The sequence below is a fragment of the Callithrix jacchus genome, chromosome 20 (genome assembly GCF_049354715.1).
Source record: "Callithrix jacchus isolate 240 chromosome 20, calJac240_pri, whole genome shotgun sequence".
Lineage (NCBI taxonomy): Eukaryota > Metazoa > Chordata > Mammalia > Primates > Cebidae > Callithrix > Callithrix jacchus.
This window is the reverse complement of record NC_133521.1, coordinates 46299055-46320667: the sequence shown is the minus strand read 5'-3', so window position 1 is coordinate 46320667 and position 21613 is coordinate 46299055. Positions and strand designations below refer to the sequence as shown.

Below are 21613 nucleotides of genomic sequence, written 5' to 3'. Positions count from 1 at the left end.
GGGGGTTGGGGCGGGCTCAACGTCAGCGGCACATCGTCCGATCCTGCCCATTGGTTGAGAGATAAAGCATGCGCCCGACCCGCCGCTGATTGGTCGGCACAGGAACAGCCGGACTCGCAGCGACCAATACTGTGGCAGCGCGTGAGGCGGCGGAGTTCCCTGGGTAGGATCGCGCGTAGTGCCGGGCTGTGGGGCTGGGGACGCCGCGCGGTGGGACCATGGCCTCTGAGAAACCGCTGGCCGTAGTCACCTGTACCGCGCCGGTCAACATCGCGGTCATCAAGTACTGTGAGTGCCGCGGGCCGGCCTGGGACGGGGATGGCCGGGAGCGAGGCCGGGCCCGTGGGGGTCGCGCGCTGACTCGGCGACGCGCTCCGTCCCGCCCTCCCAGGGCCGCGACAGAAGGGGAAACTGAGGCTCAGGGCGGGGCGCGCCCCTTCCCCGCGGGACCGGGCGCCACCTGTTTCCCCGCGACGGCCGCCGCCCTGCAGGGTTGCCGGGCTCCCGCCCTTTAGCGATGATGGAACTTTCACTGTCGAAGTCCTCAATCACGATTCCCATGGATCGTGAGAACCCGCCGTGGCGGCTGCAGCTGCTCGGGAGGCGGAGGCGGGAGGGGCCGGAGCCCGCGAGGCAGCCGTGGCTGAGATCGGCCCACTGGCCTCCAGCCCGAGACCCCCTGTCCCTCCCTCGCCGCCCTTCTCCCAGTGGTGACCCCCAAGGAACGGAGACGGGGTGGCCCCGCAGGCGGACCTCGCGCCTGTGCGTTCGCAGCCACAGCCCTTCCCTTCCCCGCGCGGGCCCGGCAGCCACTGAGCCACTGACCACTGCAAACGTTCTGGAACTGGAATCACACTATGTGGCCCACCCGCTATCTTTTGAGTGCGGCTTCCTTCTTTTTCTTTCTTTTTTCTTTTTTTTTTCTTTTTTTTTTCTTTTGAGACGGAGTCTCTGTCTCCAGGCTGGAGCGCAGTGGCGCAGTCTCCGCTCACCGCAGCCTCCACCTCCCGGTTCAAGTGATCCTTCCCTCTCAGCCTCCCGAGTAGCTGGGACCACGAGCGCGCACCACCACGCCCAGCTAGTTTCTGTGTTTTTTAGTAGAGACGGGGTTTCACCGTGTTGGGCAGGATGGTCTCGATCTCTTGACCTCGTGATCCACCCGCCTCGGCCTCCCAAAGTGCTGGGATTACAGGCGTGAGCCACCGCGCCCGGCCAGTGTTTTTTATTTTATTTTAAATTTATTTATTTATTTAGAGACAGAGGAGTCTTGGATACGTTGCCCAGGCTGGAGTACAGTGACACAATCTCGGCTCACCGCAACCTCTGCCTCCCAGGTTCAAGCAGTTTTCCTGCCTCAGCCTCCCAAGTAGCTGGGAGGCTGCCAAGCACAGCTAATTTTTTTGTGTTTTAGCAGAGATGGGCTTCCACCATGTTGGTCAGGCTGGTCTCGAGCTCTGGAGACCAGATGGGTGCTGCCCCATCCCCACCAGGCCCTCGGAATTCCTGAGTGTCCACTTGGCTTCCTCTGACAAGAGCTGGCAGGTCAGGGGAGTCCAGTCTCCTGCATGCTGTCCTTCCTGGGGAGGTGAAAGTCCCTGCTCCTTCAGGGAAGGGAAGCGGTAGAGCACCTGATCCATCCTGGAGTGTGGGAGGAGTTTCTTTTCTTTTCTTTCTTTTTTTTTTTTTGACAAGGTCTCCCTCTTGTCACCCACGCTGGAGTCAGGCTGGAGTACAGTGGTGCGATCCCGGCTCACCGCAACCTCCGCCTCCCAGGTTCAAGCAATTCTCCCGCCTCAGCCTCCTGAGTAGCTGGGATAACAGACGCGCATCACTCCAGCCCGGCTAATTTATTTTTTATTTTTTATTTTGGTGCCGTGACTCGGATCAGCCCGGCTAATTTTTATATTTTTAGGAGAGACGGGGTTTCACCATGTTAGTCAGGTTGGTCTTGAACTCCTAACCTCAACTGATCCACCCACCTCGGCCTCCCAAAGTGCTGGGATTCCAGGCGTGAGTCACCACGCCCAGCCAGGAATCTGACTCTGTGTTGCTAGGCTGGCCTTCCTGACCCTGCTGGAGAAGGCTGGCTTTGGTTGGTAGGTCCAGCTTCTGCAGGACTAGGTCTGGGGCAGGCAGGAAAGAAGACCTGGGGCTTCCCCTTGCACTGTCTCATGGCCGCTTTCTGTCACCCCGAAGAGTCTCACCTGTGACGTCCAGGCTCTTAGTTGTCCTTAGTGGGAGGAAGAAGGAGAAGTCCCCCAGCCCACCTTCCTGAAAGCAGAAGTCCGCCGGGTCTACCAGGGCAGCCGTGTCTGCCTGTAAGGAGGCCGCTCGGTGCTGTGTGAAAGAGCCTTGTGAACTTAAGGCGCGGTTCTCTGCCAGCTGTCTGCCATCCCGAGACCTGCCTCCACAAATCCCAGCACTGTGTGTGCTTACAGGGACCTTGTCAAACGAGGCTTCAGCTGAGGCGCGGCGCGGCACAGCACAGCACTCTGGGGCAAACCTTTCATTTCTGGCTTTCCAGAGGTTGATTTCATTTGCTGTTCCGTGCCTGGCTGGGCAGAAGGTTCCCAGGGAATTTGAGCAGTGAGATTTGAGACATTATCAGGAGCTGGGTTCCTTTTGTTTGGGAAGATGGAGGGGAGGCAGGCGATGGTGGGAGTGCTCTGCACCTGTGCACTCACATATGCTGGAGCAGAAGTATGAAGGAGGGGGAGTGGGGAGGATGTTGGCTGGCCTCCAGCTCTGCTCTGGGAGCCTAAGCTCAGTGGGGCGAGGAGCAGTTCTTGGGGGCAAGGGTCTAGCAGGAGGAGGGCCAGGCAGGTTGAGCAGTGAGAGACAGGATTGAGGTGGATGGCAGCCGTGGGTCACTGGTGGGCACAGCTGTGGGGGAACGCTGCAGGAGGGTGGGCCAGGAAGCCCACCGGCCTGGCCCTGGCTGTTCACTGCAGGGGGCAAGCGTGATGAAGAGCTGGTCCTGCCCATCAACTCCTCCCTGAGCGTCACTCTGCACCAGGACCAGGTAAGCGTCGACTGACGACAAATGCCACAGTGCCATTTACAAATGTTTGTAGAACAGCTGGTACCAGCTGGGCTTGGTGGCTCACATCTGCAATCCCAGCATTTTGCGAGGTTGACATGGGAGGATCTCTTGAGCCCAGGAGCTGGAGGCCACAGTGAGCTGAGATCATGCCACTGTGCTCCTGCCTGGTGACAGAGTGAGAGCTTGTCTCTGAAACAAAACAAAACAATTGGTACCTTTTTACCTAAAGGCTAGGATGATGGCTTAGCAACGACTCCCAGCCAGCACGTAGCAGCTGTTCAGTGAGTGTTAGGAGAGCTTCCCACAGCACAGCACACACCTGCCCCAGGTCTCCACACACACGTGCACACCGTGCCCCAGGGGCTCCTTTAGGAGTCCCTGTCCATTCAGGACAAGGCCTGGTTGCTACACAGCACATGGCCTGTGCTTTCTGCTCCCATGGGCTTCCCCAGCTAAGGCCATCTTTGCTCGAGTGGGCAGCCAAGAGGCTGTCTCGGCGGAAGGGGGCACCTGGCTGGCATTGGTCCTCAGTGCTGGCCTCTGAGGTGGGCCCCGGGTTTCCTTTTCAGTTAAAAACCACCACAACGGCTGCCATCAGCAAGGACTTCACCGAGGACCGGGTTTGGCTGAACGGCCGGGAGGAGGACGTGGGGCAGCCGCGCCTACAGGCCTGCCTGCAGGAGAGTGAGTTGGGGTTCCCGCAAGCCCATCCCTCCCTGTTGTCAGCAGGGTCCAAGTGTCCAGAAAATGCTTCTGCCTCTGGGCCCCTCCTGAGGCTGCAGAGCATAGCTGGGAACCAGACCTCTGGACTTCCCAGCTCTGGGGCTGTGGCCCACCTCCAGGACCAGCTGAGTCTGGGCCTGCGGTCTGCGGTTTTTCCCGGGAAAGAGGTCTCATGACAAGTTTGGCAGGCAGAGGCCTGGTGTTCAGCCGTGAGTCCTGGGCAGGTGGGCAGGAGCAGGTCGGACAGGGTGCTGACAGCTGGGCCACATGCCGTCTCATTCTCTGCAGTCCGCCGCCTGGCCCGGAAGCGGAGGAACACCTGGGACGGGGACCTGCCGCCCTCCAGCCTTAACTGCAAGGTGCACGTGGCTTCGGAGAACAACTTCCCCACGGCTGCTGGTCTGGCCTCCTCGGCGGCGGGCTATGCCTGCCTAGGTGGGTGCCTGCAGAGACCTGCTGGGGTTCCAGGCTATGGGCACAGGAGCTGCTGCGCTCTGCCCGTGTCAGGGAGCCCACTGCCGGGCAGGCTGAACGAGCACCTACCTCTCAGGCCTCCCTGGTCTCCGGAGTTGTTTGGGCTCTTCCCAGAGCACATCTGAGCCAGGCGTCTTCCAGCTGCAGCAGGCGCAGGCTCACGCCTGTGATCTTAGCACTTCAGAGGCTGATGGGGAGACTCACTTGAGGCCAGAAGTTCAGGACCAGCCTGGGCAACATAGGGAGACCCCATCTATACAGGAAATATTACAGTCTTCCAGTTGCTCCATGTGGGGCCTTCGAGGTTGTCAGTGATAGAAACCACTTCAGACTGGCTCAGACCTACAATGTGATGACTTTGCGGCCCACATAGCTTAGGATTCCAGCGGGCACAGCTGGTTGCAGGCCCCACTGGATCCAGCCGGCATCAGGCCACGCTGGCGGCTTCCCACCCAGTGGCAGAGCCCATCCCCACAGCGGTGGTCTCACACCATCTTCACCCCTCAACTCCAGGGATGATGCTTCCTGGCCCCCCTGGGCTCTAGTACCTTCCCTGAACCAGCCTCAGTGAGGTGGGGTTGCCCTGCTGGAGCCCTATGGACTGAGGGGAGACAGTGGCTACAGTGCTGGGTGGGCAGGGGCATGATATAGTGGAGTCCTGCTCTGTCCTGGCATCCATCCCTGCCCCACATGACCTTGCCAACTCCTTCCCACCCTTAAAGCCCAGCTTGGGAGTCCTGGGGGCCTCTCTCCAGCCCGTGGTGGGTCGGAATCCCCCAGGCGGCTTCCTGCTCTGCTGCAGGTGCCTTCGTCACCCTTGTCTCAGGCTGCAAGCTCCGCAAGGCTCAGAACAGCGAGTGCAAGGAGCCGCATTAGTGGAGGGGTGGACGGCTGAGCCAGTGAATGCTGGCCTCAAAGGCTGATGGCTCAGAAGCCCTGTCATCTGGAAATCCCCGTTTGCCATGGGGCGCGGGGTGTTCCGGGGTGGTGAGCTGGCAGGGAGCACAGTACAGGCAGCTCTGAGGAACCCCCTATTCCCCTGTGCCTACAGCCTACACCCTGGCCTGCGTCTATGGCGTGGAGAGTGACCTCTCAGAAGTGGCTCGCCGGGGCTCAGGCAGCGCCTGCCGGAGCCTGTATGGGGGCTTTGTGGAGTGGCAGATGGGAGAGCAGGCTGATGGGAAGGACAGCATCGCCCGGCAAGTGGCCCCCGAGTCCCACTGGCCTGAACTCCGCGTCCTTATCCTGGTGGTGAGTGGGGTGGCGTGTAGCACCAGTTGGCGGCTTCTGCCCCTAGTCAGGGCTGCTGCTGGGAACGGAAGGGAAGGCATCCCATCCAGGCATCGCTTGGCTCCTGGTGTCAGTGGGGGCTGAAGCAGCCACTGTTCAGCTGTGTGTTCAGGAAGTGCTCCCATGTGGCGCCCCTGCTGTGGCTGGGAGGCCTCCGTGGTCATGCACGAGGCACTGACTCCCACCCCCGCTGCCTGCATCAGCCAGGGAGGGCCAAGTGTCGGGAACTGCAGTCCCTGGGGCTGGTCCCTGCAGGCTGTAGCCCAGGTTGTCTCCCCATGCAGGTGAGCGCTGAGAAGAAGCTGATGGGCAGCACTGTGGGCATGCAGGCCAGCGTGAAGACCAGCCCCCTGCTGCGGGTGAGGCCGGGAGCAGGTGGCCCTGGGGCTGGGGGGTCATGCTTGTGCCCTGCTCTGCCTTCAACCTCTTGCCAAGACCAGGTGGAGGAGCCAAACACAGAGAAAGGGCTTGAGCCGGGCCTCCAAGCCCGGAGCCTTGCCTGGATCCCGGTGCCCTCGAGACCCCCAGCGGCTCCATGGAAAACACCTGTGCCTTGCAGTTCCGGGCCGAGTCCGTGGTGCCTGCACGTATGGCGGAGATGACCCGCTGCATCCAGGAGCGAGACTTCCGGGGCTTCGCGCAGCTGACCATGCAGGACAGCAACCAGTTCCACGCCACCTGCCTCGACACCTTCCCGCCCATCTCCTACCTCAGCCACATCTCCTGGCGCATCATCCACCTGGTGCACCGCTTCAACGCCCACCATGGGGACACCAAGGTGACTCAGGCTGGGAGGGCAGCGGCTGCGCTCTCATGCTGAGGGCTGTAGCACGTGTCTAGCCGTGTGCTGCCGTGGAGGCGGTCCTGAGACCTGCGTGCATGGGGATCTGTCTGAAGGCTCTGCCCTGCTGTGTGCCAAGTTCACTGACCATGTGGATTCTTGGGTTTCATTTCTTGGCTTGCTTGGCTCACAGCCCCACTGCCTTTGTCCTGGGTTCACAGGCAGAGGTGTCAAGTAACAGGCCCTTGGGGCCACAGCTCCGCTCCAGTGTGGCCCTGAGCGCCCAGACTGAGCCCTTGGAGACCCCAGAGCCCCCAGGCAGGCCAGAGGGTTGGGGGTACAAGGCCAGGCACCACGCACACAGCCAGGGTGACTGCCATGGGTTCCAGGTGGCGTACACCTTTGACGCGGGCCCCAATGCTGTGATCTTCACCCTGGAGGATACCATGGCTGACTTTGTGGCTGCAGTAAGGCACACCTTTCCCCCAGGGTCCAATGGAGACACGTGAGTGTGGACCCTCCCCTCCTCCTTTTTGGGAGATGGTGCCCAGAACATCCTTCCCGAGGGGACGGAGGCAGCTGAAGGTTGTGACGCTGACTGGGCGTCCCATGGCTAGTGTCCATCCCCCCAAATGTGGGATCTACACAGTGTGTCCCCATGGAGCCATCCCACAGCCCACGTCCACAAGGAAAAAAGCGAAGCCACACACGTGTGTGTGAGCGACGTGACACCCAGGGTCTCCACCTCCTGAGAGACGGTGTCCCCTACAGCTCGGGAGCCTGCAGGCCTCTAGTCCATAGAAGAGTGGCTTCTTGGGAAACATGCCTGCATTCCCAGGAGCACGTACACGTGTCTGACATTTGGAAGGAAAGGGTTCAAAGCCTCCGACTTCCTCCTCACTGAAATGAGTCAGAGCCAGTCCAGGCAGCCAGTGTTGTCGCTTCCCTGCAGTTGGGTGTTCTTTCTGGGGCAGGGTCCAGCAGCTGCCTTCTGGCCCCACGGAGCCCCCATGTACGCCCTCCTCAGTTTGTAGCTCGGCCCTGACTCCTTAGGCCACGGGCAGTTTCTTCGTCCCGTGGCTGTCACGGTCTCATTCTCAGTGTGAGGGGCGCCTCCTGCCGAAGGGGGTCTGCAGGCGTGTGGGGGATGTGTGTCTGCCCTGGGTGGAGGCAATATTGACTTCCATTGATTGGGGGCCTGCCCTGTGAGACGACGGACTGAGACCCACACCGTAGGACTGCCTTCCTGGGCAGTGCCAGGCCCGTGCCCCTGCTCCGGGTGGGGTGTGCAGGCTTTCGCTGTTCCATGGAACACCGTGACAAATGCACAAGCTCGAACTGGGCACTTCCCTAAGCTGTGACCCCAGGGGGCTGGGCAGCAGCCTTGGTCAGACACGGGCCCAGGCCTCTTGAAGGTCCCTTCAGAGCAGCCCCAGCCTGGACATAGCTGTTTACCACATAACCTCAAACTTACTGTCTCCAGCCAGGCGTGGTGACTGACACCTATGATTCCAGCACTTTGGGAGGCTGAGGCAGGTGGATCACCTGAGGTCAGGAGTTCAAGACCAGCCTGGCCCATATGGTGAAACTCCATCTCTACAAAAAATTCAAAAATTAACTGGACAAGGTGGTGGGCACCTATAGTCCTAGCTTCTCCAGAAGCTGAGGCAGGAGAATTGCTTGAACTTGGGAGGTAGAGGTTGCAGTGAGCCAAGGTCATGCCACTGCACTCCAGCCTGGGCAACGGAGTGAGACTCCGTCTCGAGAGCATAGGATCCCGCATCCCATGGGTGGAGACATTCACAGGGTTGTGAAGCCACCTCCTTCACTTTTCCATCCCTGTCTCCATAGCAGCCACCTGCCATCTCCCCTCCCTGGGCCCTGCCAGCTAGGAATACCTTCCTGTCTCTGGCCTTGCCTGTCCTAGACGCTTAGAGAAATGCACATGTGTACCATGCCCCTGCCCTGCTTTTCCAGGTTTCTGAGGGGGCTGCAGGTGAGGCCAGCCTCTCTCCCCGCTGAACTTAAGGCTGCGCTGGCCATGGAGCCGACTCCTGGTGGGGTCAAGTACATCATCGCCACTCAGGTGAGGCCCAGTACCCTGTGGGGTTTCCTTTCCTGCCAGAGGGGCCCGCCCAGGCTCAGCCCTGCTCCCTGTCCCTACCGTGTTTCAGGCCAGAATGCCTTTGGCACTTGCATTTCATTCATTTGCTCTCAAACAGGAGGCTGCAGGCCACTAGCGAGGCCAGAGCAGCAGGACTGGGCCAGGCTGGGGTGGAAGGATGAGTCTGATGCAGGCTCCCAGGGAGACAGGAGGGGAGTGCCTGGGATGGGTGCTGCTGGGGCTCCCCCCACCCCAACTGGCCCAGTAGACCAGGACTCCTGCTTCTGACCTGCTCAGGGGGCCAAGCCCTTGTCAGCGATCACACCCGCCCGAGCCATTGCCTTCAACTTCCTCTCAAGGGCCGCGGGCACAGGGCTGTGTGCTTCCAGGCACTGTGGTCCTCTGTCTACCCAGTGACAGGCAGTGCCCCAGGCAGAGGGCCCCCAGCTGGCAGGGGCATCTGTGCCTGCAGGAGCTGGGTGTGGGTGTCACTTGGGTGGCATAGCTTCTGACCAGGACCCACTGCTGCTCTCCTGTGTCCAGCCCCTACACATGCTGGGGCACAGGGCAGTGTGCTGCCATTGCTGGTGACCTGACATGGATCTCTACCTCCAGGTGGGGCCGGGGCCTCAAATCCTGGATGACCCCTACACCCACCTCCTGGGTCCTGATGGCCTGCCGAAGCCAGCTGCCTGACCGCCTCCGCAGGACTGCACGCCACCTGGAGAAGGGGTGTCCTCACCAGAGCTAGAAAGCGGGTGTGGTGGACTGGCTGGACCGCTGGGACTTGTGTGTGGTGGCCTGGCTTCGGGCCCATGGGCAGCGTGCTATGGGGCAGTGCGGGGAGACCTGCGGCTGCCGGATGTCAGGAGAGGCCCCCACCGAGTGCCTCAGCTACACCAGCACTTCGCCAGGATGGATGGGGTTGGGGCATGAAAGCTGGCAGAGCCAGGTGCGGCAGGGCTGAAGGGCTTTCTCACCGCGCTCCGGCCGTTCCCACTGCTCCAAGACGGGAGTTCGGCAGGAAGTTGGCATCCCTCAGGGCCAGGGAAGGGGTCGCTGTGCTGCAGCAGCCACCTTGGGCCTCAGGAAGCCACCAAGTGTCTCCGATGAGACCCCCAGGCCCAGGTGTTACGGGAATGGTGGCAGGAGTGGGCAGCAGCATGGCCCTCGTGGCCGTGGGAATAAAGTGGCATTGCGGCCTCTGTCTCCTGCTGTTTTCCTTCTTTTGTTGTTTAGATTCAGTGAGGTCCTCCTGTTTTCCTGTTTCCTAAACCAGCATTCCTGGGCTCCTGCTCAGAGTGGCCTGGGACTTGCAGGGAGTCCAGGTGTGCCCTGTGAGGGCCTGGGGAGCCAGGTAGAGGCATGGGAGGCTCCCCTGAAACCCCACAGTGCCTCAGGCCGCCCCTAAAGTCTTCCCATGGGCACTGGGCCCACCTCCCACTTATCACCTCTGCTGCCCTCTCCTCACCCTTACACCAACCCTTGCCTCCCATCCGCAGGCTGGACATGACAGGGCAGCTGTCCCTGTCCCCTCCCCCTGAGTCACAGTCACAGTGCAGTGATGGCGAGGGGAGGCCCACAGTGTCAGACTCAGGCCACGCCTGTGCCAGCCTAGAGTCAGGGTGAAGAAATGGGGGCAGGGCCTCAGGCTGCCACGGGGAGGCCACCCTTGGCCCCTGTAGCATCAGGGTGCAGAGGTGTCCTGAGCTGTAGGGGTGGCCCCCAACCCCCAAGGCTCGGGAGAGGCGGATCTGCTCAGGAAGCTGACCCTTCACACCTTTCTCTGCTGTTCCTAGAAGGCTTGTTGACACAGGACAACAAGGACACAGTGGTACTTTGGAAGTCCTGCGCTGGGCAGGGGCACTAGTCAGTGCGGGAGAGCAGAAGCTGGGAAACGCAGACGCCCCGCCTGGCCTGGGGCTGCCACGCTGAGCCCCTCCTGAGCCTCGGTCGCGTCTGGAGAGGGCGAGGGCAGAAGGCTCCGGGACAGCCCCGCACCCTAGAGGCGGGTCTCCGCCCACCCGCGGTCACCTGGGGGGCTGGGGGCGGGGCCGGGGCGGGGCGGGGCGGGACTGGGCCGGGAGCGCAGGGGCGGCAGTGCGCGCCTAGCAGTGTCCCAGCCGGGTCTGCGCAGCCATGGGGCAGATCGAGTGGGCCATGTGGGCCAACGAGCAGGCGCTGGCGTCCGGCCTGAGTGAGTGCGCGGCAGGGGCGGTGGAGGCTGCAGCCTGGGGGTGTCCCGAGACCCCAGCCGGGGACCTCAGACTACTTACCGGGCGGGGAAGTGGGGCACCAGGCGGCTGGGCTGTGATGGGATCAGGCCCGGAGGGTGCGGGGAACGGGGGCTGGAAGGAGGAGTTCCGAGACCCCGAACAGTCCGCTTGCAGACCCAGCGGAGCGGCGCCTCCTCCCCCATTCGCTTCCCTCAGTCCCCGACTCCGCGAAGGAGGAAGTTGCAGCGCAGGGAAAGAGGCGGTTCAGCCCCGGTGGTTTCCGGGGTGATCGCCGCCGCCCCCCCCCCAGGCCCCTGAGTGGGGGCTCTGGCCTGGACATCGGGAGAAGCTCCCCTCCCTTCGGTAGCCAGCTGGGCTGGGGATCAGGCCCCCCTGGGCTTGGGGTGGGAAGGTGGGCTCCTCATGCTGTGGGGCTCAGCCCTCCTCATCTGGAGTCGCCTGGGATTTCACAAGGCACGGAAACCACCGGGTGACCGCCCTGCCCAGCCCAGTCCAACATCCCACCCTGCTGCACATTTGCCCTGATCTGCCCACCCCAGCCTCCCCACCCCCTCCTCCAGCTGCCGGGGCTTCCTTTCTGTTCTGTATGTTCTAAGCATGCCCAGGGCCTTGGCACAAGCTGCTGCCTCTGCAGAGCCTCATGGCTGTCCCATTTCTTTCTCAAATGCCACCTGCTTGGGGAGGTCTCCAGAACGTGGAGCCCCAGGAGGCAGCTGGCCCTGAGAGAGTGGGGCCCTTGACAGAGTCCCTGTACACAGCAGGTGCTCTATAAGTGTGGCTGGGTGCCACAGTATGTCCTCAGGCCTCCCTGGTGGCACCAGCAGCAGCCTTGCACCCTCTTTCGGAGGGCAGGCTCAGGACTGGGACACTTCCCCAAAGATGCACGGATGACAGGCTGAGTGGACTGAAGGACACTGCCCTGCCTTCCTCCAAGGCAGATGGGCAAGGTCAGGGAGTTAATGTGTAGCTGAGCTCAAACCACGGATAGGAAATCTTCAGGGAAGAACAAGGGGTGACAAGAGCAATGCTGGCAGGGTGAGGCGGCCACACCTGTAATCCCAGCACTTCGGGAGGCTGAGGTGGGAGGACTGCTTTAGCCCAGCGGGTTGTGACTGTGACTGTGGCACAATGAGCTGTGTTTGTGCCACTGCACTGCAGTCTGGGTAACAGCAAGATCCTGTCTAGAAAACAGTAAGCAGGGCCAGGCACCATGGCTCACGCCTGTAATCCCCGCACTTTGGGAGGCCAAGGCAGGTGGATCACCTGAGGTCAGGAGTTCAAGACTAGCCTGGCCAATGTGGTGAAACCCCGTTTCTGCTAAAAATACAAAAATTATCCAGGCATGATGGTGCACGCCTGTAGTCCCAGCTCCTGGGAGGCTGAGGCAGGAGAACTGCTGGAACCCAGGAGGTTGCAGTGAGTTGCGATTAGGAGAGCCACTGAACTCCAGCCTGGGTGACAGAGGGAGACTCTGTCCCCCCCCCAAAAAGAAACCAGTAAGAGGGAGTATCAGAAAATAAGCAAAAGAAAGGGGCAGAAATGGCCCCATCAGTCGGAACCAAAAGTAAGACCGACAGCTGCCGGGTTTGGAGAAGCTCTGCGCCAGGGACACTCCCAGATGCAGAAACCACACTGGGCATATAGGCTTTCATGCATCAAACAAAGACACGGTGACAAGTATGTCCATTCGGGGGTCCCAGAGCCCAGGAGCACAGGCCCACTGGTGCCTGCAGGTCAGGCCGTCCCTTGGCCGCTCCTGGGCCTCGGAGCCCAGGCACGTCACACACTCCACTCCGCCAGGCCATGCGCCACCAGCTCTGCTCTTCACCAGCGCAGGGGGCTGCCTCCTGGGGTGTCCCCGACTCTGTCACTGTGCTGTGGGGATCCGTAGGGACAAACACATGGACTGCAGAAGACAGTTCTTGGTGGCCTGGTGGCCCATGGTAGAGAAAGGGGGTGGCCCAGGCCTCCAGGATGGGAGCCACTCAGTGCCTGACCCACTTCTCCCCGCAGTCCTCATCACCGGGGGCATTGTGGCCACTGCCGGGCACTTCACCCAGTGGTACTTTGGAGCCTACTCCATGTATCCTTCCACCTGAGGCGGGGGTGGGCAGGGAATGCCCAGGGCAGAGCCTGGGAGCCACTTCACAGGGAGCACTTTGCTTCCGCTCCCCAGCACTGCAGCCAGGCTGGAAGACAGGGCGGGCTGTCCAGGGGTTGGGCAGCCCAGGCCCCTAGCCTGGGCCATGTGGTGGTCAGTGGCAGACCTGCCAGCCTGAGTCCTAGCGAGGGGTGGGCAGGTGGTGTCCCCTGAGGGCCAGGGCCAGGGCCAGCACTGGGGCCTCCCTAGGACTGCTGGGATCCCCATTAGTCATCCACCTTGGCCAGCCCCTCCACCTCCTCTGCCCCATCTCAGCCCTGCTGCCCTACCAGACCTCCCAACAAGGAGCAATGGGCAGGGTGGTATGAGGGCAGGTGTGGGCCAGCCTCAGGTGCACCTCCTGTGGCTGTTTCCTGCCCTGTGACCTCAGGCAGTGGCTGCCTCACCCCACTTTTTTTTGAGACAGGGTCTCGCTCTGTCCCCTAGGCTAGAGTGCATCGGTGCCATCATGACGCATAGCAGCCTCCACCTGGGCTCAAGCAATCCTCTCACCTCCGCCTCTGGAGTGTCTGGGACCACAGGCGCATGACACCGCACCTGGCTAATTTTTAAATGTTTTGTAGAGATGAGGGCCTCACTATGTTGCCCAGGCTGGTCTCAAACCCCTGGGCTCTAGTAATCCTCCCGCCTCAGCCTCCCACAGTGCTGGGATTCCAAGCGTGAGCCGCCATGCCCGGCCCCTCTTCATGCTGTCTTAGTAAAGAGGGCTCACCGTGTGGCCCCTCAGGCTGAACTGGGCTGTTCCTTAACCACATGGCTTCAGTGTGGCGGGCGTGTTTGTCTGCCTGCTGGAGTACCCCCGCGGAAAGAGGAAGAAGGGTTCCACCATGGAGCGCTGGTGAGTCACCTCCTGCATGCTCTGGGGTCTGTCCCAGGGCTGTGGGGCCCAAGCAGGGCCCACAGGGTCTGGTATGTGGAGTCTGGTTCCTCGCTCGGAGGCTCTGGAACCAACCATTCGGTCCTTGTGGGCAAACCCAGGCCCGTGCCTGCCTGGCATGTTGCCTGGGAGGAAAGAGGCCCGGGTGCCCTGGAGCGGTCCGGAGTGGGAGAGGCCCACCTCACTGTCCCCCTTCCTCCCTCCCACAGTGGGCAGAAGTACATGACCGCCGTGGTGAAGCTGTTCGGGCCCCTCACCAGGAATTACTACATTCGGGCCATCCTGCACCTCCTGTGAGTCCCGCCCCACCCCACCCCACCCCCTCTGGGGCTCAGGACGGCTTGGAGCACTGTCCCACCTGCCGGGCTGCCTGGCCTGGAGCCACTGCCACTTACCTGGACATTTTTCTAAACCAAAATTCGGGTCCCCAGGTGTGTCAGGGCCCCTGGAGCCTGTATCTGCTGTCCAGTGTGTGGGATTCCTAAGGATCCTCCCCAGACCTGAGCAGCTCCGATCACAGCAGAGTGGACTGGGCCCACAGGCCCTGCTGGGGGGTCTTGCCTGGGCTTCCTGGTAGCGTGGAAGTTCCCACGCTGTGTGTCTGGTGGTCGCTGCCGGCCAAGGCCGGGACACCTGCGTGTGGCTGCCCTACAGCTGCGGGGGCTTCCTTCCAAGTGTGCAGAGCTGCTCATGTCCCCATCAAGGCTGAGAACACTTAGGACCCAAACAAGCCCCTGGCTCCACATGTCCCCTTGGTCTGTGGTCTGTCTTGTCCTGAGACCTCATGGCCTTGGCCCCCATACCTGGGGCTCCGTTCCCTTTTCTGAGTGCCCTTCTGTGTCCCTCCCCCCCAGGCTGTCGGTGCCTGCCGGCTTCCTGCTGGCTACCATCCTCGGGACCGCCTGCCTGGCCATTGCCAGTGGCATCTACCTGCTGGTGAGTAGTGCTCTCTGAGGTCGGCTCCGGCCACCCCCAGCCCAGCCCTGCCCTGACACCCTCAGACAAGCATGGTCCTTGAAGCTGGCTCTGAGCCAGCCTGGAAGCAAGTGCGAGCTGCGGCATGAACTCACAGTGTGGCAGGACATGACTGCTGCAGCGGCTGCTCTGCACATCTTGTGTGTCTGCTCATTTCTCTGCTCATTCCCCGCAGCACAGCCCTGGGAGGGGTACTGGGGTCCCCGCTCTACAGACAAAGATCAGGAGGCTCAGAGGTGCCGGAGCTGGCCTGGAATCACACCACTGCTGCAGGCCCTACGTGGGCTTGGGTCCACTTATCAGGCTTTTCTCACCTGAACCCTGTCTGAGCTGATTGATGGGCGGTGCCAGGATGCACGCTGCCACGCATTTTTTTAAACTGCCGACACCTGGGTTAGCTTTGTGACACTAGCACCCTGTTAGAAGGCTGCTCGTGGGACACAGTGGTCCTTCTAAGAGGGTAGGGATGGGCAGGAGGACAGGTCACAGCAGGACAGGCCTTGGGTGCAGTGCCCTGCCTGCCCTGGGCTCCGGAGCAGATGGCTGCAGGCTGCCCCTCACGCGGGGTCTGTGGGCGGACAGAGCCCTTGGACTTTGCTCATTCATTTCCTTTTGTCCCCAGTGCAAGTTCCTCCCGCCCGCAGAGAGAGCTGCTTCCCCCGGGTGTGCACCTTCTAGTGTGTGTGCAGGATTCTGTGTATACCTTCCTCGTGTAATGTGACATATTTTCCTGCTGTGTTTTTTATGGGATAGGAGATGAACAGCACACACTCCCAGGAGTCTGTGTTTCTAGGAAGCCCGTTAAATCCCTGTTCTTCAGTCTCTCCCCAAACCCCCGCGTGCAGAAATGCCTGGGAACTCTTGGGGGGCTGCCGCCCACGGTGGGTGAGTGGGTGGCGCCCACCAGACAGCAGGGCCTTCTCTTCTGGGCCACCCTCCTGCCCCCCCCCAGCCCTGGGCGCCTTGGGAGAATTTGGGTGCTGGAATTTGCATCTGGGAGCGGCCACCAGGAGGCTCTTCCAGAAGCCCAGGGGTTCCGCCGCGCTCCTGGCGTGAAGCAATAGCTTGGGTTGATGTCAGGCCGACCCAGGTCCTGGCTGTGTGTCCTCGGGCGCGTCACTTAACCTCTCTGAGCGGCACTCGCACCGTCCCGCCTGGGATTCAGACTGAAGCCTGTCCGGGACCCCTGGCGGGGTGGGCCTCCAGGGAGGGAGGGACGGCGCTGGGCGCGGCCCAACCTCTCAGTGCCCCGCAGGCGGCAGTGCGCGGCGAGCAGTGGACGCCCATCGAGCCCAAGCCCCGGGAGCGGCCGCACGTCGGAGGCACCATCAAGCAGCCGCCCAGCAACCCCCCGCCGCGGCCTCCGGCCGAGGCCCGCAAGAAGCCCAGCGAGGAGGCGGAGGCGGCGGAGGGCCCCTCGGCAGGCCCCCAGGACAACCCCATCCCGGTGACCGACGAGATCGTGTGACCGCGCCCCGGGCCTGCCCGTTCGCCCCGCGCGCCCACCAAGGGGGCGCCCGCCCGCAATAAACGCAGCGAAGCCCGGAGCGTCTGAGCCTGTGGGGGCGGGGCCGGGGGCGGGGCCAGGCTGCTTCGTGGTCCGGGGGCGGGGCCGGGGGCGGGGCCAGGGTGCCGCGGGGACGGGGGGTGGGGCCAGGCTGCCTCGGGGACGGGGGGCGGGGCCAGGCTGCCTCAGTACCGCAAGGCACCCCCTTTCCCGCCCGGCGGGACGCGGTGCCGTGTTCCAGTTTTATTAGCATCAGCATCGCCTTCCTTCCCAGCAGCACGAAATCCCGGGGTACCGTGTAGTCCACGACCCACGGTACCTGGATTCCAGGTGTGTGCTTCCCTAGAAAGGTCGTCCCGGGCCTGCAGGAGGCCGCCGTGGAGTCGTCTCTCGACAGTCCCCCAGGCCCCGCAGCCCATCCGCTTCTCTGGACACACTCAACGCCTCCTTAAGGGGGTTGGATTCCAGAGGAGGCCGCTGGCATTGAGTGAAGAGGGAACAGGGTGGGAGCCTCTTCTGTAGAAGGTGCGGTGAGGCTGGTGGCAGATGCGCCCTTGTTTGCCCCCACATTGGTGTTGGGGTCCCTGCAGCTGCCCGGGACACTCAGGCCAAGTTGCAGGGGGCTTCTGGCCACCCCTGCCCGTCACTCGTGCTGGGCCTGTGGCTGTGGCTGGCTGCACATAATCCTGCCCCGGCCCACTGATCTCACCACCTCCCCAGCACCGTGCCCCCAAAGCTTTGCCGGGCATCAGCCACCCCCCCACCCTTGGGCTCTCTCCGAGGCACCCACTCCCCCGAGGTCAGAGAAGCCCTTGCCTCCTGCTGTCCCTCCTGCCTCCCAGCAACTCACACTTCAGAGCCAGGGTCCTCTCCTGTTCCCAACTCACCCCCCAGCAGCCTGCACCCAGCACCATATAGACGGCTCAACCCAGCCTCAGCACAGTGAGCCGTCCCCCAAGGTCAGCAAGCTTCAGGTCACCCTTGATGCCACCACACCCCCACATCCATCCTGGCCCAAGTCCAGACCCCAGGCCTGTGGGCCATCCCCACCCATGTCACCTGCTGCCGCAGACTCCTCTGCCCTCATCCGCTCTGCCCTCACCTGAAATCTGCTGCTGCTGTTCAAACCCAAAGCCTCACCCCATGCTGCCAGCTCAGTCCACAGCCTCAGAACCCACAGGCTCAGCTGCCTCCAGTGATAGTCACAAGCTTCTCAGGGCCCCAGGGCAGACATGAGCTGCACCCCCACTGCCCTGCCCTGCCCCCATGGTCCCTCGTGCTGCCCATCTGGTGTCGGCCACACTGGCCACTCGGACCCTTGGACACGCCCAGCATGCGCCTTCTCAGGCCCTTCCTGCTACCTGGTTCCGCCCTCCTCCCCTTCAGGTCTCCAGGCCTCCCTGACCCTCTGCTTGGAACTGCAGCCTCCCCCAGAGCCTCTGTCCTGGACTCACTCGAAGACTAAATGCCACTGGCTTCGTCAGTCACTGTGGGGGTAGGAGGGGTCTTGTCCCTTTCGTTCTCGCCCTGTTCCCAGTGCCAGGCGCTTAGTAGAAACTCAATATGGCTGGGCTTGGGGGCTCACGCCTGTAATCCCAGCACTGTGGGAGGCTGAGGCAGGAGGATCATGTGAGCTTGGGAGTTCGAGACCAGCCTGGCCAACATGGTGAAGCCCCGTCTCTAACTAAAAATACAAAAATTAGTTGGGTGTGGTGGTGCACACCTGTACTGGGCGGGTGAGGTGGGAGAATCGCATGAACCCAGAGCTGGGGTTGCAGTGAGCTGAAGTCACACCACTGTACTCCTGCCTGGGCAACGGAGTGAGACCCTGTCTCGAAAAATGAAAGAAAATAAATATATTGAATGAAAATTTCACCTCCTGGACAAAGGCCACCACCTCCAGGAAGTCTTCCCCGAGGCCTCCTCCTCTGGGGGACTGAATGGAGTCCTTGTTCTTCTGTGCAGCACCCCTGCCCCCATCCCCAGGCCCCTGTACACAGTAGGTGGGTGAGCCAGGGGGTCAGGCAGGGGAGAGGCTGACAACTTCCCAGTGGCCCAACGGCAATGTCAGCCCTCAGCGCTGGAGGCCTAGAGACTGAGGCCTGAGACTGCCACAGGCCTGGGCCCCATTTCCACGACTGAGGCTGCTCACTCTGGGAACCGGTAACTAAAATCTCCAACAGACGGCCTGGCGCATGGTGCTCACGCCTATAATCCCAGCACTTTGGGAGGCCGAGGCAGGTGGATTGCAAGGTCAGGAGTTCGAGACCAGCCTAGCCAAGTTGTTGAAACCCCATCTCTACTAAAAATACAAAAATTAGCTGGGCGTGGTGGCAGGTGCCTGTAATCCCAGCTACTCGGGAGGCTGAGGCAGAGAATTGCTTGAACCTGGGAGGCGGAGTTTGCAGCGAGCCGAGATCGTGCCACTGCACTCCAGCCTGGGCAACACAGTGAGACTCCGTCTTAAAAAAACAAAAAAAGTCTTCAACAGACCCTGGGCCCTGCGAGGTTAGTTCTCCCTCAGGGAGGGCGTGTTGGCTTGGGCTGTTGATCTACACCAGGAAGCCTTGGGCCCATGGCCTTGGGCTCCGGAGCCAACAGCGCTGGTAGCTCATCCTCAGAGACTCTTGCTGTGGAGGCCGAGATTGTGCCCCTAGGCGCTCCCCGTCATTACAAAGGATGGGGCGGGGCTCAAGGCTTGGCTTGGGGGAAGGAGGCTCATCCCGGTTCCTGGAGTATCCTCGGGAGACAATGCCTGGGCAGAGCAGGGACACCGTGTTCGAGCTCAGTCCCACCTGCATGCACCGCTCGCTGCTGAAGAGGCCTTTCTGGAAGAATGCCCCAGAACTGGGTCAGTGGCTGGCCTGGGCCAGGGTGAGCAGAATGTCCCACTGAATGAGGATGGGTTCATCAGTTTAATAATACATGTACACTTAAATAACTGTTGAAGAGACGGAGGTACTTTCAGGGAGGTTGGGAAGAGGGAGCCGGGGGGCCTGAGGCCAGTGGTGGGTGAGGGAAGTCCGGGGGGTGGGCCACGGTACAGGCAGCCATGACACAGCTTTCTGTGGCTGTGGTTTTAAGGGCCAGAAGAGGCGCCGAGCTCCTTCTAGTCCCAACCACTGAGACTGGAGATGGGGAGAATGGTGGGGGCCCCCCTCCAGACCCGGAGGATGCCCGTCTCCCTGATCTGCCAGCTGCCGAGAGCTCTGTCCCTGCCCAGGACCCCAAGGGCAGTGTGGGGGGAGCATAGCCTCCCCCGCAGGCCCAGGGTATAAATAACAGTAAATACACATAAATAGGGGGTGCCCTCTGGGGAGCCCACGTGTCCAGTCTGGGGGCTCCACGGCCTGGGCGGTCACACTGACCGAGGAAGCACGCAGGTGCAGCCGACGGGCACGCGGATGAACTCAGCACGGAAGGCGAAGGCCCCGGGGGTGGGGGGCCCCACGCCGTGGATGGAGCATGGCTGGCGGCGCAGCACCAGCAGGCTCTGGAGAAGGTGCACGGAGTTGAGCGCGGCCGTCTCCCGGCCCGTCCGTGCATCGATGCAGCCTCCGCACAGGCACTCCGCGAAGGCCAGCTTCTGCGGGTAGCGGTCCCCGTCCGTGTCCACGCTGTAGGATTGGGGGCACAGTGAGTCTCTGACCCTACCCTCACCACCTCAGCCCCCTCTCCCCTCAGGGCCCCTTCCCGTGTGCTCCGGATGGGACCCAAGGCAGTGAGGGCCGAGCCACACCGGTTAGGAGGGCCTGGCGTGCAGTCCAGCTCATACGTGGTGGTGACCCATGTCTTCCCAGGGCCCTCCAACAGCACACCGCAGAGGCTGGAGGCCTCCAGGAACCTCTCTTCCACTTCATCGCCCAGCCCCACTTCCACAGGAGCTCAGGTGGGGGGCCCAGAATTTTCCCAGGGGACCCTGGTCACCAAGGACAGTGGCAGGCAGAGGATGGCGGAAAGCAGCAGCAGCCACCCAGGTCAGCAGAGCTGGAGGGATGAGCTCAGGTGAGAACCACCGAGGTGCAGAGAGCTCTCCAGGCAGCCAGTGCCCCGCCAGGGAGGGGTGGCCCTGTGCCACAGCAGGACCTCCAGGCCCTCACCGGTATCTCCAGGGTGAGATGGAGCGCTGGTGGGTATCTGCCTCCAACAGCTCCTCCGGACGCAGCACTGGGCACTGGGTTGCAGCCGAGGACCCCTCGTACTTCCTCTTGTGGCCTGCTGCCTCCAGGCTGGACACCAGGGCTACAGGCAAAGCCTGCCCCCACTTGGCACCTCGAGCCAGCAGGTGGGGGGGTGCCTGGCCGAGGGGCAGTTCCTCGGCCGAGTAGCAGCGTGGAGTCCCATGAGTGTGGGGGTGCCCCCTGAGGGAGGGGTTGTGGTGGGCCGGGCATGTGTGCAGCCAGGTCAGAAACAGGAGGCCAGGGAGGAGCTGGGGAAACAGGCAGGTGGGTGGTTAGGGGTGCCCAGGGCAGGGGTACCTCACTTCCACCCCAGCTTTCCTTGTTCCTTGGGGAAAGATGGTGTACGGTCCTCCCTCTGTAGAGGGGGAAACTGAAGCCCAGAGAGGCTAGCCCTTCAGCCAAGACACCCATGCCAGAGCTCTGAGGAGCCGGGTGCAGCTGCCGACCCCACCCCCAGTTTTAGGGGCTTCCTAGACCCCATCCCCACATCCCCATCCCAGGGCTCAGCTGCTTCCAGCCCAGGCTGCGCCACCCAAGTGGCATCCCTCCAAGTGGTGCGTGGAGGGGCAACAGGCTCACCATCATGGTGGTGGCAGCAGGACAGGCTGGGCTTGGCGGCAATCCCACAGGTGCACCTGACCACGAACCTGGCAGTGGCCGCTCTTATACCTGAGGCCGGCCACACCTGGGGGAAATTCCGGTGCCACTTCCTCCTCGGGAAGTGCCGAGCTGGAGCATTTCCTCCTCCAGTCCCCACTGTCCCATCTGTGGCATCAGGACACAACGTGTGAGGAGCCCCTCCCCGAAGAGAGACTCTGCCCAGCCTGAGCGTCTGCTCAGGGTGCCGCCTTGTCTGACACTCTCAAACCTTTAGTTTTTTTGAGACAGCGTCTCGCCGTGTCACCCATGCTGGAGTGCAGCGGCGCAATGTCGACTCACCGCAACCTCTGTCTCCCGGGTTCAAGCGATTCTCCTGCCTCAGCCTCCTGAGTAGCTGGGATTACAGGCACGCACCACCACGCCCAGCTAATTTTGTGTTTTTAATAGATACAGGGTTTCACCATGTTGGCCAGGATGGTCTCGATCTCCTGATTTCATGACCCACCCGCCTTGGCCTCCCAAAGTGCTGGGATTACAGGCGTGAGCCACCGCGCCCGGCCTCGAACCTCCTATAAGAGGGTCTCTTCTTGTGTCTCCGATGTCAGCACCCTGCTGATTCAGCTTGAGTGTTTTGCATTTGGACGTGATGGTGATGGGGGC

General features: G+C 62.0%; 3 protein-coding genes across 5 annotated transcripts; 2 read left to right on the top strand and 1 right to left on the bottom strand.

The window, feature by feature from the left end:
- The first annotated feature begins 151 nt into the window (after positions 1 to 151).
- On the top strand, positions 152 to 9624 carry MVD (mevalonate diphosphate decarboxylase). Of its 2 annotated transcripts, XM_002761254.6 has the most exons (10): positions 152 to 288; positions 2952 to 3022; positions 3613 to 3727; positions 4055 to 4201; positions 5292 to 5491; positions 5815 to 5889; positions 6090 to 6308; positions 6701 to 6816; positions 8289 to 8397; positions 9031 to 9624. In XM_002761254.6, the coding sequence occupies exons 1-10, from the start codon at positions 219 to 221 to the stop codon at positions 9109 to 9111; spliced, it is 1203 nt and encodes a 400-aa protein (XP_002761300.3). In that variant the 5' UTR covers positions 152 to 218; the 3' UTR covers positions 9112 to 9624. The 2 variants fall into 2 exon arrangements, 1 of the variants encoding a protein (XP_002761300.3); XR_013530287.1 differs by lacking the exon at positions 6701 to 6816.
- Positions 9625 to 10514: 890 nt separating this feature from the next.
- CYBA (cytochrome b-245 alpha chain) lies at positions 10515 to 16212 on the top strand. Of its 2 annotated transcripts, XM_008986370.5 has the most exons (7): positions 10515 to 10612; positions 12666 to 12735; positions 13577 to 13651; positions 13900 to 13983; positions 14545 to 14626; positions 15288 to 15377; positions 15921 to 16212. In XM_008986370.5, exons 1-7 carry the CDS (start codon positions 10555 to 10557, stop codon positions 16131 to 16133), a joined length of 672 nt encoding a protein of 223 aa, XP_008984618.3. In that variant the 5' UTR covers positions 10515 to 10554; the 3' UTR covers positions 16134 to 16212. The 2 variants fall into 2 exon arrangements, with proteins under 2 accessions (XP_008984618.3, XP_002761299.3); XM_002761253.6 differs by lacking the exon at positions 15288 to 15377.
- Positions 16213 to 19432: 3220 nt separating this feature from the next.
- Positions 19433 to 21054, bottom strand: IL17C (interleukin 17C). Its single transcript, XM_008986369.5, has 3 exons — positions 20933 to 21054; positions 20273 to 20601; positions 19433 to 19789 (listed from the first exon to the last, which is right to left on the bottom strand). Exons 1-3 carry the CDS (start codon positions 20936 to 20938, stop codon positions 19531 to 19533), a joined length of 594 nt encoding a protein of 197 aa, XP_008984617.1. The 5' UTR covers positions 20939 to 21054; the 3' UTR covers positions 19433 to 19530.
- Between the last annotated feature and the right edge of the window lie 559 nt (positions 21055 to 21613).